Source organism: Sinohyriopsis cumingii, chromosome 1 (genome assembly GCF_028554795.1).
Source record: "Sinohyriopsis cumingii isolate HCF-2022 chromosome 1, ASM2855479v2, whole genome shotgun sequence".
NCBI lineage: Eukaryota > Metazoa > Mollusca > Bivalvia > Unionida > Unionidae > Sinohyriopsis > Sinohyriopsis cumingii.
The window spans coordinates 173623369-173647017 of NC_142961.1; the positions used below are offsets into that span (position 1 = coordinate 173623369).

The following is a 23649-nucleotide window of genomic DNA, read 5'->3' on the forward strand; positions in this document are numbered from 1 at the left end:
CTATAATTAGATTAGATTAGATTTTTAGCATAATTGGTAAATAAGCTTGTATTATCAGTACATTCCATGTGTTTTATTATGAGAGTGATCTGTGCATGTTAATGGGGTGATCTTTCATCTGATTAGCTATTTTGGATCCAATATCAATATATCCAACAGTATTTTGGATCCAATATCAATATATTCAACATTATTTTGGATCCAATCTCAATATATCCAACAGTATTTTGGATCCAGTATCAATCAAACTTGGTAAATAGGCTAATATTGTATAATGTTGGATGATTTTTACCTCTACTAGTCATAGACCGGAAGAGCTTATGGTATGATCTGTTCATATGTTTTGTTGTTCTATATAAAAGTCTTACCAATCTGATGTCAGATTTGGCCACCACAGTAGTCTGATAGAAATTCTTGTTATCGTTACTCCTCCTGAATGGATGGTCATATCAGTATGGGTTTTCACACAAAGACCTCTAATGATGTAGGTTTTGCCATAAATGAAAATGGTGTCAACAGGCTGACTTATAGCATGTGTACCACAGCAGTTGTCACTGAAGAATATTGGTGATGGTTTTAATATTGGACAGTTAAAAGGAAGAAATGGTCTTATCTTGAATTCCTGGATATTCTTTTTACCAGTAGAGCATCAGTCCCTTCAAGGGACTCTTGTTATTATCAGCAAGACTTGTGCATGTTTATGAGGTGATCTTGCACCAGTCAAGAGACTATTAGGATTTTAGTCAAATTTGATAAATAGGCATATATATATATATATATATATATATATATATATATATATATGGATCACGGTTAAGAATAATTATGTGCGAGATCCACACATATTCATGGTATGATCTTGCATTTGAGTAGTTGGGCTTGTCAACACTCTAGCAACTATATTTTTAATCAAACTTGACATTAAAATAAATTCTTCAGTGACACACAAAGAAAATAATAGTCAGAATAATATTTGAAAGATTATTTAGGGCAGTCTGTTTATAATAGTAAAATGGAACATGCATAGAACTATCTCGGTAGTAATTATAGTTGGTTTTAACAGCACTTTTAATACATTCTTGGCTATGCCGTGATGAAGAAATGAGAGCCAAGTGCATTACCCAAGGACACACCAAAGCAGCTGGTCCAGACTGGCCAGGGCCCGATGTTATGCTGATTGCCTTAGTAAGGAACACCAAGGCAGCTAGTCCTGACTGACCAGGGCCAGATGTTACACTGAGTGCCTTACCCAAGGACACACCAAGGCTGCTGGTCCTGACTGACCAGGGATAGATGTTATGCTGATTGTAATACCCAAGGACACACCACGGCAGCTGGTCTTGACTGTCAATGGCCTGATGTTATGCTGAGTGCCTTACCCAAGGACACACCAAGGCATCTGGTCTTGACTGACCAGGGCCAGATGTTATGCAGATTGTAATACTCAAGGACACACCAAGGCAGCTGGTCTTGACTGGCCATGGATTGATGTTATGCTGAGTGTCTTACCCAAGGACACACCAAGGCAGCTGGTCTTGACTGGCAGTGGCCTGAAGTTATGCTGAGTTCCTTACCCAAAGACACACCAAGGCATCTGGTCTTAACTGGCAATGGCCTGATGATATGCTGAGTGCCTTACCCAAAGAGACACCAAGGCATCTGGTCTTAACTGACCAGGGCCAGATGTTATGCTGATTGTAATACCCAAGCACACACCAAGGCAACTGGTCTTGACTGATGAGGGCCAGATGTTATGCTGATTGTAATACCTAAGGAGCCACCAAGGCAGCTGGTCCTGACTGGCCATGGCCTAATGTTATGCTGAGTTCCTTACCCAAGGACACACCAAGGCAGCTGGTCTTGACTGTCAGTGGCCTGATGTTATGCTGAGTGCCTTACCCAAGGACACACCAAGGCAGCTGGTCTTGACTGACCAGGGCCAGATATGCAGATTGTAATACTCAAGGACACACGAAGGCAGCTGGTTCTGACTGGCCATGTCCTGATGTTATGCTGAGTGCCTTACCCAAAGACACACTAAGGCAGCTGGTCTTGACTGGCCATGGCCTGATGTTATGCTGAGTGCCTTACCCAAGGACACACCAAAGCAGCTGGTCTTGACTGACCAGGGCCAGATGTTATGCTGATTGTAATACCCAAGCACACACCAAGGCAGCTGGTCTTGACTGATGAGGGCCAGATGTTATGCTGATTGTAATACCTAAGGAGCCACCAAGGCAGCTGGTCCTGACTGGCCATGGCCTAATGTTATGCTGAGTTCCTTACCCAAGGACACACCAAGGCAGTTGGTCTTGACTGTCAGTGGCCTGATGTTATGCTGAGTGCCTTACCCAAGGACACACCAAGGCAGCTGGTCTTGACTGACCAGGGCCAGATGTTATGCAGATTGTAATACTCAAGGACACACCAAGGCAGCTGGTCCTGACTGGCCATGTCCTGTTGTTATGCTGAGTGCCTTACCCAAAGAGACACCAAGGCATCTGGTCTTAACTGACCAGGGCCAGATGTTATGCTGATTGTAATACCCAAGCACACACCAAGGCAACTGGTCTTGACTGATGAGGGCCAGATGTTATGCTGATTGTAATATCTAAGGAGCCACCAAGGCAGCTGGTCCTGACTGGCCATGGCCTGATGTTATGCTGAGTGCCTTACCCAAAGACACACTAAGGCAGCTGGTCTTGACTGTCAATGGCCTGATGTTATGCTGAGTGCCTTACCCAAGGACACACCAAGGCAGCTGGTCTTGACTGACCAGGGCCAGATGTTATGCAGATTGTAATACTCAAGGACACACGAAAGCAGCTGGTCCTGACTGGCCATGTCCTGATGTTATGCTGAGTGCCTTACCCAAAGACACACTAAGGCAGCTGGTCTTGACTGGCCATGGCCTGATGTTATGCTGAGTGCCTTACCCAAGGACACACCAAAGCAGCTGGTCTTGACTGACCAGGGCCAGATGTTATGCTGATTGTAATACCCAAGCACACACCAAGGCAGCTGGTCTTGACTGATGAGGGCCAGATGTTATGCTGATTGTAATACCTAAGGAGCCACCAAGGCAGCTGGTCCTGACTGGCCATGGCCTAATGTTATGCTGAGTTCCTTACCCAAGGACACACCAAGGCAGTTGGTCTTGACTGTCAGTGGCCTGATGTTATGCTGAGTGCCTTACCCAAGGACACACCAAGGCAGCTGGTCTTGACTGACCAGGGCCAGATGTTATGCAGATTGTAATACTCAAGGACACACGAAGGCAGCTGGTCCTGACTGGCCATGTCCTGATGTTATGCTGAGTGCCTTACCCAAAGACACACTAAGGCAGCTGGTCTTGACTGGCCATGGCCTGGTGTTATGCTGACTGCCTTACCCAAGGACACACCAAGGCAGCTGGTCTTGACTGGCAATGGCCTTATGTTATGCTGAGTGCCTTACCTAAGGACACACCAAGGCATCTGGTCTTGACTGACGAGGGCCAGATGTTATGTTGATTGTAATACCTAAGGAGCCACCAAGGCAGCTGGTCCTGACTGGCCATGGCCTAATGTTATGCTGAGTTCCTTACCCAAGGACACACCAAGGCAGCTGGTCTTGACTGGTCATGGCCTGATGTTATGCTGAGTGCCTTATCCAAGGACACACCAAGGCAGCTGGTCTTGACTGACGAGGGCCAGATGTTATGCTGATTGTAATACCCAAGCATACACCAGGGCATCTGGTCCTGACTGGCCATGTCCTGATGTTATGCTGAGTGCCTTACCCAAAGACACACTAAGGCAGCTGGTCTTGACTGGCCATGGCCTGATGTTATGCTGAGTGCCTTACCCAAGGACACACCAAAGCAGCTGGTCTTGACTGACCAGGGCCAGATGTTATGCAGATTGTAATACTCAAGGACACACCAAGGCAGCTGGTCCTGACTGGCCATGGCCTGATGTTATGCTGAGTGCCTTACCCAAGGACACACCAAAGCAGCTGGTGTTGACTGGCCAGGGTCAGATGATATGCTGATTGTAATACTCAAGGACACACCAAGGCAGCTGGTCCTGACTGGCCATGGCCTGATGTTATGCTGAGTGCCTTACCCAAGGACACACCAAGGCAGCTGGTCTTGACTGGCAATGGCCTGATGTTATGCTGAGTGCCTTACCCAAGGACATACCAAGGCGTCTGGTCTTAACTGACTAGGGCCAGATGTTATGCTGATTGTAATACCCAAGCAGACACCAAAGCAGCTGGTCTTGACTGACGAGGGCCAGATGTTATGCTGATTGTAATACCCAAGCATACACCAAGGCAGCTGGTCTTGACTGGCCATGGCCTGATGTTATGCTGAGTGCCTTACCCAAAGACACACTAAGGCAGCTGGTCTTGACTGGCCATGGCCTGATGTTATGCTGAGTGCCTTACCCAAGGACACACCAAGGCAGCTGGTCCTGACTGGCCATGGCCTGGTTCTTACATTTGATCTTTAAGAAATAGTGTGACTTAAACCCTCCAAGTCATCCTTGTATTTAACAGGTTGATTGCTGACATTCATTATTATGGCTTTGATATTGCCACATTACTAGAAATTATCACTCGGATCTACCTATATGTATATGCCTAAAAATTATAATTAAAATCTACCTGTAATGCTAACTTGAAAATGTTATTAGGTTTTATTGTCACTGTTGACAGGTATTGCAAACAAGAAGGCAATGGATGTAGCCATATAATTAGAATAAATAATACTGACTACTGTACTCGTGGTGCATCAGTGTTAAAACTGACCATCTCACTGTTGGTTAAAGTTATGCATGTCATTGTGTGCTATGACTGACCATTGTATTTGTGGTTAAAGTTATGCATGTCAGGATGCTAAAACTGACCATTGTATTGGTGGTTAAAGTTATGCATTTCAGTGTGCTACAACTGACCATTGTGCTGATGGTTAAAGCTGTGTATGTCAGAGTCCTAAAATATGACAACATTTATTGGCTTCAACTATTTACTTTCCAAAGAATACCATAAAATATGAGAACATTCCATTTATTGAAAATTTATGTATACAATTTATTGAACATGTGTACTTATTGTTGCTGTTAATGTAAAAAGCATTCATCCAAAACAGGAATGTTGGGTGTTAACAGTTGAGTGTGAGGTACAGTGTATCAGTCTAGCTGCATGCATTCTAATGTGTTACTGAAACCTTGATAATAATCCTGTTACCACTCAATCCAATGCTGTCTATAAAAAGCAAACTGAGTTCATTTCGCATCTTCTTTACAGATGGTTTTGTGTTCTTAGTTGGCAAGAATTCCTGTCAGTATTGGGGACATGCATTCCAATTGGTCAACATTGATGAGGTCTATTTACTTTAATTAGTTTGGACCAAAAGTATATAAATGGATTCAGACAGAATGCTGTAATTAAAATGGATTCAGACAGAATACTGTTTCTTGGTGATTTTGATGAATTTGAATGGTTCTAGTGTAACAGTGTGATATAGGTAGGTAGTAAGTATGCTATCAATAGACAAGTTACTCAAGTTTAATTTTAGAAAATGTAACCAGTGTTCATAAGACATAGTAGGTACATGTACCTTAATGGTCAACATGCTGCTGATTGGCACTTGTAGGTACATGTACCTTAATGGTCAACATGCTGCCCAGTTTTGGTTTTGGCACACCTTTTATTGATGTCTACACTTTGATTGAGCTTGTAATAATAAAAATGACTTTGATTAATGAAGGTGACCCAGTTGGAGATCTTGAGTCCTGCAAACAAACTAACATGTACATATTATCATGGCATCTATATGCAACAATGTCCTCACTTTCTTTCCTTTCACTCATCCAGCATGGACACTCACCAGTGCATATGTACACACATGCAGTATGTAATTAGTCCACCAGGTTACCTAGTGGTTAGAGCATCCACCCCGGATGCGGGAGATCATGGGTTTGAACCCCGGCCGAGTCATACCAAAAACTTCTAAAAATGGTACTAACAGCTGCCTCGCTAGGCACTCAGCATTAAGAGGCTAGTGTTAGGACTGGTCAGTCTGGTGTCAGGATAATATGTGTCATGGTGGAGCATGATGTCCCAGTGCTAGACATCACTTTAAACTACCACACTGCAGACATCATAGCGATATGACTAGAAAAATTGTTGAAGCTATGTTAAAAATCTAAATCACACAGTCCACCAGGTTGGCAGCATGTTGTGCCCAAGGACATTCATGAACACAGATAAACATACTGGTATTGTATTTCAGTCACTTTCACACTCAAATACACATGTATCATTAATCATTAGTGTATAGACTGTCCTGTTTGTGCTGTTGGATATTGCGTCAAGACTGAAGTACAATGGAGCGTGTTTCTGATGATATTTCTGATTGAATTTTGATCAGGCTTGAAATATGGTTTTACATCATCAAGATCATGGATATTGAGGAGATCCCTGCATACAAATTAGGTAATCTTACATTTGATAGCTAACCTTGTTACCTCTCTGTGGGCCAAATTTATGATCTGATTTTGATTAGACTTGGAATATATGTTTATATCATCATGATAGTAGGCAAGATTGATAATGAGTGAGGTGCATGAAGGGGATCTTGCATCTGATTGGCTGAGCTTGTTGCCTGTTTGGTAGCCATATTTCTAATCAGAAGTGGAATATGGGTTTATATAATAAAGATTTTGGATGGTTTCAAAAGTGAGCATGATCCATGCATATTAAATGCATATTAGTGAGATTCCTTGCATCTGATTGACTGAGTTGTTTCATCTCTAGACCAAGGGACTATATTTCTCATCCAGTTTTTATTAGTAAATGGTGTTTATATCAAGATCTTTCATGACTTCTGTCAGTGACTGTGTGTCTTTATAGTTCGAAAGAATTGTTATCTAGATATAGTGAAATAGGCGAAGTCAGGGTGATCCAAAAGTTTTTGAGCTCATTTATATGAGTGTAGTCATACCATACAACATTAACCAGTGGAATGAAATGGTCAACTGTTTAGTTTGTAACCTGTCAAGATCACCTGGGTCTCTTGTTTTCATGTGAATTACCCCACATTGTATCGCAGTAATCTCAATAGGACTGCATGTAAATACACATATTATAAAATCAGTTTTTAAATGTTTTTGAAAGATAATATTTTGACCTTCTGAAAGGCTTTAACATTTTTTAAAAATACATTTGGTGTGTTGTGGCCACAACAGGTTATTATCTGCTCTATTATCTTTGAAATCTGCTCTAATGAACCTCATGGAATCTAATACAAACATGTTTAGGATGATCAAAGGCGGTGGGGGGGGGGGCACGCGATGTCAAGTTACTCTGATTACACATGGTTCATATGAAAATGACAAAGAATTCTAAAATGGTGACTACTCCATATTAAAAGTAACTTCCTTTTTACAATGTGTTTTAATTGAGCATTTTCTCAGATCTAAAAAACTTTTTAAATGAAACAAGCTAAACGACACATGGTCACACAAATTGTTTATGGGCTATTAGGAATGACAAGAAGAGCTTTTTGTGTATTAGTGCAGTAAGTGTCTGCCATTATGAGGATTGCATGTTAACAGCTGATTAGTGTATTGTAACAGTGTATTTCTGGTTATTGTATTGTAGTAATTTATTATTACATGACAATCAGATTGGCAGGCACAACAAAAAATAACATTTATCTTCAGTTTACACATGAATTGAATGAACCTGATTGGATGTGAGCCAGGGATATCTGTTAAATGCCTCAGTAATTGGCACAGGTTTAGATGTTCTTTGATCTTTGAGCTGCTACATTGCATTGCAGATAAGGGTATTGATCTTGTTTGAAAGTGAATTTTTCAAACTGATATTCCTTGTTCCATGATGCTGAACATGTTTTGTACTAGAGGTGGATATTTATACTTTTATCAGTAAGTATTATTTAACTTTTTCTTTTAGAACAGAATATAGCTTGGATTGTGAACAGATCGGTTGTTTGAGTTTTGTTTTACAGTAATTACCTTCCTAGATTTGCTACATATAGTTGTTTCAGACAAGAGCCTCTCTTGTCTCTTAACACATTAACCCCTGGAGGTTTTTGCCATTTTTGCCTGAAAATCGAGCAGGAAACACATTTTGAAAGCTATTTCTAAATAGACTCAAAAACACCAAATCCCCGGTCATCTTTCAATAACATACTGCCTAGTTGTGTTAGAAACAGCATTTTTCATTGGCTATTTGACTCGCTCATTTCTTTTTTTTTTGTGCTAAACGGAGCCATTATTTTTGTATGGAGACCACTCTTTATTCCAAATGCCCATCTTATCCTACTTTTTGCAAAGGCTCATCTGTCAGTTTGCAGTTCATACCAGTTTGCCTTAGATCTGAGACCTAAAAGTCTAAAATCCAGATACAAAATGGGATTCTGACCACAGGCGAATTTTGCATTAAAAAAAGTAGGGTCCAAAAAATTGAGGTTTTTCTATCTGTATTTTGTAGTGCTACTAGATATTCCAGATTATTTGGTATCATTGTAGAGCTACATCTGTCTACCTTTCTATAATACCACCCACTTTAGTGTATCATGCATGACCATGACGCTACAGAGCTCGGCAGTAGGCTACTACCTCCTGCCCCGTAAAGTCGTCGCTAGGGGTGAATGTGTTAAGGACATGTATATCATCAATTCATTCAGGGTTCTTGTTAGGACATTTATATCAAGTCCTATTTCTCTTAAGGACATGTATATGGATTCCTTCAATGTTCTCATATTCAAATTAATGAATATATTTTATGTCTTGTCTAACCATTTACTTGCAGTAATTGAGATTATGCATTTATTTGCTCATCCCTCAACAATGGATTGATATGACATATTTCTTGTCCAGTTTTGATCAAACTTGGAATATAGGATTATATTATCAAGATCTCAAGTTTGATGATGAACAAGATTCACACGTAATAATGAGATGAAATATAGGCTAATATCATCAAGATCCCAGTCTTAGACAAGTTGGATCAGGAGTGAGATTCATATTAAGGAGGTGATTTTATAGGAATTAGATTGGCTGAGTTTATCAGACTTGTAGTAAACATTATCATCATCAGGGTCTTGGAGAAGTTTTATAATGAGCTAGATATATGCATATATTATTGGCATAATCATGCATCTCGTTGATCTTGATGCTACTCATTTCAGATCTGATTGTTACATATCCATCTCGTGTACAACATAATCTAGGAACATTTGCTTTAAGGCACATAACTTTGTAATGGTTGGGGAGATTTTCATAAAATTTTGACAAAATATATATCATGGCTAAACAGTGTTGTCCCTTGCAGCAAAGTCACGGTCATTGTTAGGAAAAATGTAATTTTGTGACTTGTGTTCTAGTATGGAGTATAGCTTCCAAACCAATGGAGATATTTTAATGAAACTTTGTCGAAAGATGTATCACTACTGGGCTTTGTGTCACATACCTTAACCATACCCTCTGCCTTAAGATCAACGGAAAATGTAATTCTTCAATTTTTATCTTGTCGGGAGTATAACTTTTCTATCATTAAAAGTATTTTTAATGATAATGTAGCCAAAGATACAATGTATATAGATGCTGTCTCATACTGTAGTGATAACCAAGCTGCAAGGTCAAGGATACAGCAAGGGAAAATGTAACTCTTATTTTTGTCTGGAGTATAGTGGTTCCCCTCTTGAGAGGTCCCTCTCAAAAGAGGCCATCTTGCCTGACACCAGATTAGTATACTTTCACCATTTTGAGGCCACCGCTTTTATAAGGCAACATTGTCGTTTCCGAAGGGATGACGTTTTATGAGTGGTGGATTACTTTATAACATCTGAACCAATGAAGGTAATTTAATGAAACATGAACCAGTTAGGCTCCCCCCAAATAAAAATTTGTTTCTAGTCAGCTGACTGTCCCTGTTTTTTTGTTGCTGTAATTGAGCTGGTTTTGTTCAGTACTTCAAGTACTTAGTGCATTGTATATACTGATCATTAAAGTGTATATATAAAGTTTTAAAAAAAAGAACCAAAACTACCCTAATTACTAAACCAGTGCAATAGGAAACATTTTTTGGGGCCTTATATATCATTACTAGATGGTGTATCACATTCCATAACTATGTTCCCAGCCACAAGGTCAGGATCACTGGAAAAATATACATCAGTCAAGTACCTAGGTCAGAGATGTAGAGAAAAGGTCACAGGATGGGGGACATTACTCTTGTTAACTAATCTGATAATTAGGCATGCATCATTACATTTTGGCTTGTGTCATTATAATAAGGCCTGTGTCATTACAATTTGGCTTATGTCATTAAAGTTTGGCTTGTATCATTACATTTAGGCTTGTATCATTATAATTAGGCCTGTGTCATTACATTTAGGCTTGTATCATTACATTTAGGCTTGTATCATTATAATTAGGTCTGTATCATTACATTTAGGCTTGTATCATTATAATTAGGTCTGTATAATTAAGATAATGGATGAGTTTAATTAAGATATTGGACAAGTTTATTTATGGGCAAAATTTATGCATATTAGCAGGTGACCTTGCATTGGATAGATCAGTATTTCTGTCCCAATTTTGCTTACGGTATCATTAAGATCTTGGATTAATTTTATTACGCATGAGACCTTTGCATATTGATAAGGGAATCTTGCTTCAGATTGTCTTGTCACCATTCCAGATACTTTATTTTAATGTCACCATTCCAGATACTGTATTGTCTTGTCACCATTCCAGATACTGTATTGTCTTCTCACCATTCCAGAGACTGTATTATAAGATTTAGTGAATAGACCTATATCACCGGATCTACTCTTGCCAAGTGGACAAATATGGACCCTTTATAAAACCTGGTCATTGATTTTTTTTGTAAATCTTTAGAAACAGATATAATCTTTCATCTGATTGCTGACCTAGTCTAAACTTCAGTGATACAGTTTCTCATTAGATTTTGATCAGACTTGTGAAATACTCTTATTTCACAAAAATGTTGGATGAGTTGATTGTGAACATAACTATTTATATTTATGATGTAACTTTGTATTTGACAAGTTAACCATCACTCAGAAGACTAAATATCAATTAGATTTCGTACAACGTTTGCAATAAGGTTATATCAGGTGCTGTAGCAGGTGAGATCTGCACATATTAATGAGGCAGTCTCATACCTGATTGGCCGAGTTAGTTGCCTCTATCAAGTTTAAATAAATATTGGTCAACAGGCATAAATCATTAAGCTCCTGGAAACATTAGATTATAAGCAAGATCTCTCTATGCATATTAATTATGTCTTTATCTTTTCAAAGAAGTTTGATTGTCTTTCTTAAATGGGTAAATTCTACACGATATGAAAGTTGCAAAATCTTCTTTGCGAAATGGTCAAATGTTAAGCTTAATAAGTCAAAATAGCTTATTGAATGTTCTGCAGACCATCTGTCTTGTTGTTTGATGCTTGTTTGCATGTTAGCACAAGTTTATTATTGCTAATTCTTCAAAACTGCTTGAAGGATTGTCTTGAAACATCATTCATCTCATGGTCTAGTTGGTCCTAAATGAAAATGGTACTGCTCTGACATACAATGATGACTGCCTCAGTTGTCATCTTGAAATTTTTTTTATTGCTACTCCATACTCCTTCTGAATGGATGGTCATATCAAGAAGGTGTTTTCACTAAAAGACTTCTGATGATATCAAGTTGTCATGAATAAAATTGGTGCTGATTTGACTTCCAATATGGCCACTATGACAGCCATGTTTTTAAATTGTCTTATTAATATTCCTTTTGATGGGATGGTCATATTAGCATGGGGTTTTCAATGAAAGACTTTGTGATGTCTAGTTGGCCCTAAATGAAAATGGTGCCAGTCTGATGTTCAGTATGGCCATCATGGCAGCCATCTTGAAAATCTTGTTGCATCTATTCCTCAGAATGGAAATTCAATCTGTAGTTGGTATTTGCTAGGAAACTCCATCTCTAGTTGTATGTGCTTGGAAACTCCATCTCTAGTTGTTATGTACTCGAAAACTTCAGCTGTAGTTGGTATTTGCTAGGAAACTTCATCTGTAGTTGTAATTTGCTTGGAAACTCCATCTAGTTGTGTCTGCTTGGAAACTCCATCTTTAGTTGGTATGTGCTTGGAAATTCAATCTGTAGTTGTTATGTACTAGAAAACTTGAAATCTAGTTTGTATGTGCTAGGAAACTCAAAATCTAGTTGGTGTATGGTAAGAAACTCAATCTTTTGTTGGTACTATATGTTAGGAAACTCCATCTTTTATTATTGTGTCCTCAGAAACTCCATCTCTAGCTGTTATGAGCTCGGAAACTCTATCTCTAGCTGTCATGAGCTCAGAAATTCCATCTCTAGCTGTTACGAGCTTGGAAACTCTATCTCTAGCTGTCATGAGCTCAGAAACTCCATCTCTAGCTGTTACGAGCTTGGAAACTCCATCTCTTGGAATGTGCTTGGAAACTCGAGGTCTAGTTATTTGCTAGTAACCTCAGTCTGCAATCGGTATGCGCTGGGTAACTCTAATTAGTATGCGCTGGGTAACTCTAATTAGTATGCGCTGGGTAACTCTAGTTGGTATGTGCTGGATAACTCTGGTTGGTATATACTGGGTAACTCTAGTTGGTATGTGCTACAAAACTCCAACTTAAGCTGACATATGCTTGGAAACTTCATCTCAGGTTGGTATGCGGTAGGAAACACAATCTCTAGTTGCTATCATGGGTCAGGGCAAAGAGGGAGTGGCAGATAAACTTTTAAGATATGTGTTCAGACAATATTTCTTTGCATTCATCAAAGTACCATTGCATGCAATATGCTTACATGTGTAGGACCGATCTACCATTGCAGGAAATATGCTCACATGTTTGTGATAAATCTACCATTGCATGCAACATGCTTACATGTATGTGACAGATCCACCATTGCAAGCAACATGCCTATATATATATATATATATATATATATATATATATATATATATATATATATATATATATATATATATATATATATATATATATATATATATAACAGATATACCATTGCATGCAACATGCTTACATGCATAGGACAGATCTACCATTGCATACAGCATGCTTACATGTGTAGGAGAGATCTACCATTGCATGCAGCATGCTTACATGTATGTGACAGATCTACCATTCCATGCAGCATGCTTACATGCATATGAGTGGGGCCCCGAGTGGCTGAGTGGTCTAAAGCGCTGTCTGTTACGGATCACTGCCATCTCACCTCTGTCTGCGTAGGTTCGAGTCTCGGATTCGGCCAATGTGGGTATGTGAGAAAGCTTGCAAGTAGCTTCTCGAAGGTCAGTGGTTCTTTCTGGGGATTTCCTGGGTTCTTTCTCTACCATTAATACTGGCCGCAATGTATAGCCTATCTTGTGCTGAAAAATGGCGTTAAACCCTACAACAACAACAACAACAACAACTACATGCATATGACATATCTACCATTCTGTGCAGCATGCTTACATGTGTAGGACAGATCTACCAATGCATGCAGCATGCTTACATGCATATGACAAATCTACCATTGCATGCAGCATGCTTACATGCATATGACAAATCTACCATTGCATACAGCATGCTTACATGTGTAGGACAGATCTACCATTGCATACAGCATGCTTACATGTGTAGGACAGATCTACCATTGCATACAGCATGCTTACATGTGTAGGACAGATCTACCATTGCATGCAGCATACTTACATGCATATGACTTCCAGTTCTACAGTTGCATGCAACATGCTTACAGATGCAGTATCAATAAGGTTGGAGTGTAGATAATTTATGTAGTACAAAGGATAAATTGAAAATTCATCATACATGTTCACATGAATGGCCGAAGTTACATATCCATTGACAACATATGGCTTCCATCTAATGTTTATTGTCAGACATCTTCCTTAATTGATCAAAGAGGTCATCAGTTTATAAGTCAGACAAAATACATAAAATGCCTACATGACATTCCACACAGTTTCAGGGACCATTTTATTCATTGGATACCAATCATACAGTAAATGTCTACCTGACATTACACTCAGCTTAGGGGCATTTTCTCCTTCCTTACTTATCAATTTTGTGCAAGGGAGGAGCACTAGACATGTACATTGTTATTTTTATGCAGGTATATTTGTACTCCTGTGGCCTTGTACTACATAATTATTAGTCATCAATTCAGTGCTTTCACAGGACTAAAGTTTCAGTGTTTAGCTGGGTTCATGTATTCGTTTCTTGTACTGGTGATAAAAAAAAAAACCAATTAGGCTCATGCTTGTATACTCTTTACATTTCTTTTATATTGTAGCACAGACAAATAACAATTAACAAAGCCTGATATTAGTGTAAGCTTGTCTGACATTTGCAAGTTTGTAAGTATTTCTGCTGAAACACTTATCTTTTGAGTATACTGGTATTGAGTACATCTACAGGCTTTCAGTTTGGGATATATCAGCTATAAAGATTTCAGCTTTACAAGATGGATGAGTATGCTTACAAACTTTTGGTTTGAGGGATGTTAGCTATAAAGATTTCAGCTTTATAAGATGGATGAGTACCTTTACAAATTTTCAGTTTGGGGGATGTCAGCTATAATGATTTCAGCTTTACAAGATGGATGAGCACCATTTCTGGGGTGTTAACAATAATGATACATGTAACTACATGACTACATATACGTTATTTTGTTCCTAATAGCATGACAAATTAATTACTGACCATTATACTTTGAGTAAAGGAGTTACTGACCATAATACTTAATTTAATGAATTATTGACCATTATACTTTGTGTAAATAAGTTACCAACCGTTATACTTTGTGCAAACAAGTTACTGGCCATGATAATTTGTGTTAACGAAATATAACCATTATACTTTGTTTAAGTGAGTTAGTGTAAGTGTTGTAAAAGAGTTACTAAGCATTGTACAGTTCTTTGTGTAAATGAATTACTAACTACAATTCTTTGTGGTGTTCATTTATCCATCAAATATTTCTCAAGTTTAATGTACTAGCAACAATGGCATCTAAGTCTCCTGTCAGCACACTGTAGTCATATTAATACATGTTAATACAATAACTACATTATTCAGAGTGAACTGTCTCAACATTCCAATTTACTTATTTTTGCTCCCCTTTCCTTTTACCTCTGCATGTGTGTGTGTGTACATGTACCATAAACACTAAAAATAACATGGATTTGAAGTGTTGTTATAAAGTATTTTGAAATTCCAATACTGCCTATAATTTATAGTTTCAGCAGTACTTAATTGCTTCTGCAGTTTCAAAATAAGAGACAAATTTTCACTTATTAATCATTTTTAAAATAAGAACATAAAGAGAAAAAAATATTCATGATCACTGTCTTTCAAATAAATTAAATTTGTCACAGTTTCATCATGATCCCTTCAACATTCTTTGTGGGAGCAGGCAATGTCAGAGAGGGCTGTAATTTGACGAGATGGCACATACCTGCTGTAGATCTTTCATGTTTTGTTCTATTTTTTCTTTACAACCTATATCAAGTGTCTGAAACAGACCATATCTGTCTGTGTTGGTTAGTCATTCGACCTGTCAGTTTTACCACAATCTCTCTCTCTCTCTCTCTCTCTCTCACACACACACACACACACACACACACTGGATGGAAGGACCTTTGATTGTAAAACTGACAGCAAAATGGGTGAGATATGAATAATAAAACAGGATCATTGTTAGTAACAATCATAAGTCATGCATAATAATTAATTGGAGCAACTACAGTGTTTGAATTACTTCCAGTTATTTTTGTTAGCCATTGATGATTGAATGGCCATGCTTTCAATGTTCAGAATGTTAGCTATGTGCTGTGTGTAGAGCTGTACTATCTATCTTTTAAAACCAACTTTAAAGTTTGGTGCTCAGCATTATGAGGTTAGTGTTAGGACCGGTTAGCCTGGTGTCAGGATAATGTGACTGGGTGGGACTTGATATTAAATGACTGCAGCATGATGCTTCAGTGCTGGTCATCACTATAAACTGCCACACTGCAGACATCGTAGTGATATGACTGAAAAAATTTTTAAAATCCAAATCACAGACACACATGCAACCAATGGCATGAGGCAGGGAGAAAAGTTAAATCGTAAACTAGGTCAGTGTCAAGTGGTGTTAAATTTGACACCAGATTTGTTGACATGTTAGTTTTGTTAATGATATGTTATCGATTAGTCTCTCAGTCTCAGGTTTAAGGAACTTGTTAAAGATATGTGAATATTACACATTTGAGAATGAAATCATCTAGAATTAACAATGTCATCTAAAATAAACAAAAATTGGTATACATGGTCTTTCATTCAACTTGCACATTATCATCTCCTCCCCTTGTCAACAGATATATATATATATATATATATATATATATATATATATATATATATATATATATATAGTTTTAAATCTAATTAGTCTGATGATGAAGATATGATGAGATATTATAGATTTTTGTGTACTTGAACAACATGCTTCTAGGTCAGTTTTGATATTTGTTCTTTTTGAATATCAAAATTAGATTATTCAAAATTTATTGCTGCACAGTGTATTGTGCTCCTCTGTGGACAAACTTTAGTGAATGTAGAAAAAGAAAACTAGTTATTGGTTATAATAATAGTCTTCATTTTATGTTAAGTACTCCAAGGTGGAACAGTTCCTCTTAAATGCTCATTAACTGTAACATTCAGTTTTGAAGTAATTAGAAAGTATGGTTTCCCAATGACGACAAGAATTTTGTTTAAATTCTCATACTTTAAATGGATGGAACAAATTACCCTTTAAAGTCTTTCATTGTTAACATTGCTGGACACTGTTGTTGTTAATGTGTCTGTGTATACATGATATATCTATGATCTTATATGCTTAAAAAATGTAGAAGTTTGGACTATGCAGTCTGAAATAAAGAATTTGCATTTGTAACTCACTCAGTTTTGTGTTTTATAATTTAAAAATAAAAAATCATTTTCAGTCATACAATTTCATACCTGGAGCCTAACATTCACCAAAAATTAGTACACAGTAGACAATCAAAATGATGCTTTTTAAGTGAGCTGATTCAAAACTCAACCTCCCCCTTACCTACATGTTTGGTTTGCAGATGACAGCTATTGATATGTATGCTTTTGACAGTGTGTATGCCATTGCTTGTTCAACATGCAGTTGTTCCATTTGCTGTGTGTTCTTTACTTCTTAGGACACGATTTTGTTTGCAATATATATATATATATATATATATATATATATATATATATATATATATATATATATATATATATATATATAGACACACACACACACAATTCTTTATTCAGCTGGCCCCTTTGACATGAACATGGGATGCAATTGAAGATCTAAGAAACTGCTTAGTTATAAAACTTAAAAATATTCATTACTTGACAAAGATCATGTGTTTTCCAGAGATGAATAAGGAAGTCTGTAAAAAAAAAAATTGTCACCATTACTTGAAAATCAGTTGTATGTAAAATGTGTAATTTGTGGTACAGTACTTCTCATTATCTTTGACTTTTTGCTTGTGATACCACATATGATGCAACAATCATCAATATATTTAAAAAAAAGGACTACTATACTTCTCATTATCTTTGACTTTTTGCTTGTGATACCACATATGATGCAACAATCATCTATATATTTAAAAAAAAGGACTACTATACTTCTCATTATCTTTGACTTTTTGCTTGTGATACCACATATGATGCAACAATCATCTATATATTTAAAAAAAAGGACTACTATACTTCTCATTATCTTTGACTTTTTGCTTGTGATACCACATATGATGCAACAATCATCTATATATTTAAAAAAAAGGACTACTATACTTCTCATTATCTTTGACTTTTTGCTTGTGATACCACATATGATGCAACAATCATCTATATATTTAAAAAAAAAGGACTAATATACTTATCATTATCTTTGACTTTTTGCTTGTGATACCACATATGATGCAACAATCATCTATATATTAAAAAAAGGACTAATATACTTCTCATTATCTTTGACTTTTTGCTTGTGATACCACATATGATGCAACAATCATCTATATATTTAAAAAAAGGACTAATATACTTCTCATTATCTTTGACTTTTTGCTTGTGATACCACATATGATGCAACAATCATCTATATATTAAAAAAAGGACTAATATACTTCTCATTATCTTTGACTTTTTGCTTGTGATACCACATATGATGCAACAATCATCTATATATTTAAAAAAAGGACTAATATACTTCTCATTATCTTTGACTTTTTGCTTGTGATACCACATATGATGCAACAATCATCTATATATTAAAAAAAGGACTACTATACTTCTCATTATCTTTGACTTTTTGCTTGTGATACCACATATGATGCAACAATCATCTATATATTTAAAAAAAGGACTACTATACTTCTCATTATCTTTGACTTTTTGCTTGTGATACCACATATGATGCAACAATCATCTATATATTTAAAAAAAGGACTACTATACTTCTCATTATCTTTGACTTTTTGCTTGTGATACCACATATGATGCAACAATCATCTATATATTAAAAAAAGGACTACTATACTTCTCATTATCTTTGACTTTTTGCTTGTGATACCACATATGATGCAACAATCATCTATATATTTAAAAAAAGGACTACTATACCAAACTGTCCCCACAAGCAGAGATGTGGAAATATATTTCATTGGAACAGGCAGTTCAGTTTCAAAGAGAGCTATGTTAGCTATGTTCATGTTGGTTGAGACTTACTGATTTTATAATTGTTTACAGTCAGCATACTAAATTAGCTGCTTACACTGTAAAATGTTGGAGTTTTGCTGGTTTCATTATGGATCTACAGTAATAAGAAACCAAGTGGTGACTTCAAAACTTGTAAGGGAATGTTGCTTCAAATATATCATTACTCAGCCAAGTTCTTTTGTTGAACATACATTTCCAAAGGTAAACAGAAAGAATAGTTTTTGGTCTGAGAAATATCAGTAAATCAGCCTGATTTATTTTCATTGCATTCTTTTCAAGTTTATCTTTTTCCTAGTTATGCCATATTTTGATATGAAAGTCATCTATACTTAAAGAAAAGAATTAATAGGAAAATTTATCTCATTGGTCATCATAAGCATTGATTTGGAAATAAACAATTTTTTTTACTGTAGCTTTTTTTTTTCTTCAGTCATCTTTTCTTTATTTACCCTTAACATTTTACTGTTTTGGAACACTTATATTAAAGGAAATTTCAGCAGGATCACAAAGAAAGGCACCATCTTTAGATCAGCACCTAAATTAGAATAGATACAGCAGTTCTTATTCTTATCCAAGTTGACTAGCTAAATGGCAAATTCTCAGCTTCTGTGATTGGCTGTTGCCATGGTAAAGACAGGTCATGATATACCAGAGATGAGTATCCTCGAAGAAGGAAGTTGATGTTGCATCTTGTCAGGTTTATCAAGCATGTGAACAAATAGGAAATTTATTGCCTTGCTCATTGTCTCAAAGTTGGACTGCAATCAGTTCAACAAGCATGTGAACAGATACGGTAATTTAAGTATGTAGTGTACATGTCTCAGAAGACTTTAAGCAGTTGTAAGATGCCTGGTTATGGTAAGAAGGGGCAACATACTTTTATCCAGTCTTTGAGAGGTATGGCCTGTCACAGCAAAAGGGGCAGAAAATGAGGGGGATTATTCTTCCTTCCTGGTTTCTAATTATTATACATTGGACAGCTGTCATCTGCATCTTCCTGACAGTTTACAGCATGGTTTGTGATAGCAAAATGCCTTTGTTCACTAAGGGTTGCCTAGCTAGTGCTTCTGCAGGCTTCTAATAGAGAAATGCAGTTTGCATGACGATATTAATGTAGAGTTCAAGATCTTTGATGTACCACCAGATTTGTAAGCAGGGTTAGTCCAGAATTGTTTCTGTCAGATTTTTTAATTGACTTTTCCAGATTGTATCTACAGCATCAGTGTACAGTACTTGAACTTTTTTCAGCAGTATGTTTTCATCTTGTGCAGCCTTTCATAATTTTTCATCTGCAGCCCATGGGAATACGTTTTCCTTTTTTGGGGTGAGGATTTGTCATTCTGTTGACATTTTTTTTGGCAGGGTTTATCTTCTTAGTTGCCTGCCATTTTTTGACCTCTAAATGTTCATAGTACAACATTTACTTGGCACTATATAGCCAGGACTGTACCATTAAACCCTATACACACATACGGTAACTAACTTACTAACTGGTTGGGTTATCAATTTCAGGTGGCAGAGACTGGTCTTCTAATACTGTGTTGAACACAGGGCTCGGAAGACAAAGAACAGGAACCCTGCCAAGTTCTCAGGTATTGCAGCTGATATACATGTTGCCTGCTTATACATGTGTAATTTACTAATCAAGAAAATCTTATACCCCTTCTGAAAGAAGTGAGAAGTTTTTATATTTATCTGCATGCCCTTGTTGTCCCAGTTAAATTTCCTATACTAATTCTCATACTGACCTCAGACTTGCATTGTGGCAGCATCTTAGGATGACAGGTGTCATGCACCAAAGCTACATAACTGTGACCATCTTTTGTGGCAGTATATGAATCGAAGTTCATACCCTAATTTGTAAAATTGTGATGTCTAGCTATTAAATTCAAGTACCGTCAAACAGATTGGCTCAAAACTTGCAGTAAAGGTGTCTCTTGAGATGGATATGTCTTGCATGCCAAATTGGAAACCCACTTCCAAGATTTATTTTAAAAATTTTTAAAATTGTGTAAATCCTTCCTTTCCATGCTGTAACTCCTAAACAGATACACCCATTGACATCTGATTTGCACTGAATGCACATCCTGGGATGACCATGTGTCAGGCACCAAATGAGGACATTACGACCCACCTTCCAAGCTCTTTTGAAAATTTGTTTCATCAGTGACTTGGCTGACCTTCCATTACCTTTTCACCTATTGCCACCAACTTACAATAAAGAAGCATCTTTCTTTGGAAAACTATTGCATGCTGAAACTGGAAGGTTGAGTAGTACATTTTTAATATTTATTTAAAATGTCCTATAGATTGTCCAGTCTTTCCATCAGGATTGTAACTGTTATGCTTAGTTTACCAGTTGCATCATGGGATAAAATCAGTTGCACATCAAAACTTGGTTGTTAAATTTTGTACAATTAAAAACCATATTTGGTTGTAATTACAGTACCTTCTGATATATTGCCATGAAACTTGAACTATTGCTATATTATAGGATGGACGTGTTTTACTCACCAAAACTGGATCAGTATGACTACATTCACGGATTTCAGAATTTCATAATAATTGTGTCCTTCCTCCCAATATAGGCTACAGTGTCTAATCTGCTTCACCAGTTGATGTTATCCTCATAATTTTTATGTATCTTTGAATGTGTCATTCACCAACAATGTGTCTCAGTGACCTAAATTTCAAGATTTTATAAAAATTAATTACTGTCATGTCTGGACACCAATTGCAGTACTTTGTCACCCATTGATGCCATACTTGCACAAAAAGTTGATTTTAGAATGAAAGCATTTCATACATCAAAACTAAGTCAGTGCGACCACTTTTTAGAAAATTACTTAAATATGGTACTTGTTCTCCACATATTATTGATGAATCTTAGTCTTAAGCCCATGCACATACACAAAACAAGGATGCTGTGAACCACATTCTGTGTTTAATTAAAGACTCTAAAAGATACCGACTTGTGCCTAAAAGATACCGACTTGTGCCACAAAGTAGGATATCTTGTGAACTTACTGACAGCTCTAGTCTTCTTTATGTGATACTTTGTGAATTACAAAATATTTTTCTTTCAATTAAAAAAACTGGATTGTATCATTTATCACACTTCTTATGATTAACATTATACTTATCATTAACATTATATAGTGCTCAGATGTGTTTTCTTGAGAAAAATTATTCTGTAAAATTTTAAACAAACAGTGCAAAAAAAATATACATGCCATATATTCTTTAGCAAAAAGTATATGCTATATGTCCTTTATGAAAAGAGCATCACCAGAAGTTAATCACTTGTCTGTATCCATTAATTTGCTTGATATTTATTCTGGTGAAACATGTCCATTTTCCATTTATTCTGTTTTCAAGAAGGTCACCAGAATATAGTGTGAAGATTATATAGGATGGTCTATCATTGCACAGTCTTTTCTTCATTTCCAGGGAGGACAGAGATGGGCAGAAACTAATTCCAGCAGCGACTCAGGATCACAACCAAACTTCCTTACCAGCATTGAGAGTTTGTACAGCTCCACTCCTCAGACAACTCGTAAAACATCTGCTCCAGCCAATGAGTACCATACATCCATTCACCATGGCAACTTTACACAGGAGTTACTGAAGCAGTCCCAGAATACCAAGTATTTACTGAGTCAGGGACACGAATCTGGACGCAGTGGCGGGAACTCAGCTAATTCCAGCTCTAATGTCAGTGACACATCCTTCTCAAGTGGTGGATCCCAAACAGCAACCCATACTCAAACAAGCCTTATAGAACACTCAGGGTCACTTGGCAGTCTGCTTAGCCGAGGTAAGCAATACTCTATTGCTGAGTACAATTCATACAGTCTTTCAGGAAAGTGCTTACAATTACCTTTTCTGAATTCACAGTTTTAGCAGACATTTTCATACATAGAAAACCTGCTCATAAATAAAAGTGACCATTTTTGTATGGGTCCATTTTGTTAATTTTCACATCATTTTTGTGCCAGTTATTCTTTCCAGTGGTCTTAGTTTTCCTGCGTTGTCTACTTTTTCCAGTGGTCTTAGTTTTCCTGCATTGTCTACTTTTTCCAGTGGTCTTAGTTTTCCTGCATTGTCCACTTTTTCAAGTGGTCTTAGTTTTCCTACATTGTCCACTTTTTCCATTGGTCTTAGTTTTCCTACATTGTCTACTTTTTCCAATGGTCTTAGTTTTTCCTACATTATCTACTTTTTCCAGTGGTCTTAGTTTTCCTGCAGTGTCTACTTTTTCCAGTGGTCTTAGTTTTCCTGCATTGTCTACTTTTTCCAGTGGTCTTAGTTTTCCTGCATTGTCTACTTTTTCCAGTGGTCTTAGTTTTCCTGCAGTGTCTACTTTTTCCAGTAGTCTTAGTTTTTCCTACATTATCTACTTTTTCCAGTAGTCTTAGTTTTTCCTACATTATCTACTTTTTCCAGTGGTCTTAGTTTTCCTGCAGTGTCTACTTTTTCCAGTGGTCTTAGTTTTCCTGCATTGTCTACTTTTTCCAGTGGTCTTAGTTTTCCTACATTGTTTACTTTTTCCAGTGGTCTTAGTTTTCCTGCAGTGTCTACTTTTTCCAGTGGTCTTAGTTTTCCTGCATTGTCTACTTTTTCCAGTGGTCTTAGTTTTCCTGCATTGTCTACTTTTTTCAGTGGTCTTAGTTTTCCTGCATTGTCAACTTTTTCCTATGGTCTTAGTTTTTCCTACATGTCTACTTTTTTGTACTAAAAATCAGCTTAGTATCCGAAAATGCAAGACAGAAATGT

At 36.9% G+C, this 23649-nt stretch overlaps 1 protein-coding gene across 3 annotated transcripts in view; it reads left to right on the top strand.

Annotated features, from left to right (window-relative positions):
* The window catches only part of LOC149808399 (signal-induced proliferation-associated 1-like protein 2), a 210271-nt gene that overhangs the window by 162813 nt on the left and 23809 nt on the right, over positions 1–23649 (top strand). For all 3 annotated transcript variants that reach the window (XM_089976661.1, XM_089976669.1, XM_089976678.1), the window contains 2 exons: positions 20386–20465; positions 22324–22690. In XM_089976661.1, coding sequence (XP_089832787.1) covers positions 20386–20465; positions 22324–22690 — 447 coding nt within the window. The remainder of the gene's footprint in view (positions 1–20385; positions 20466–22323; positions 22691–23649) is intronic.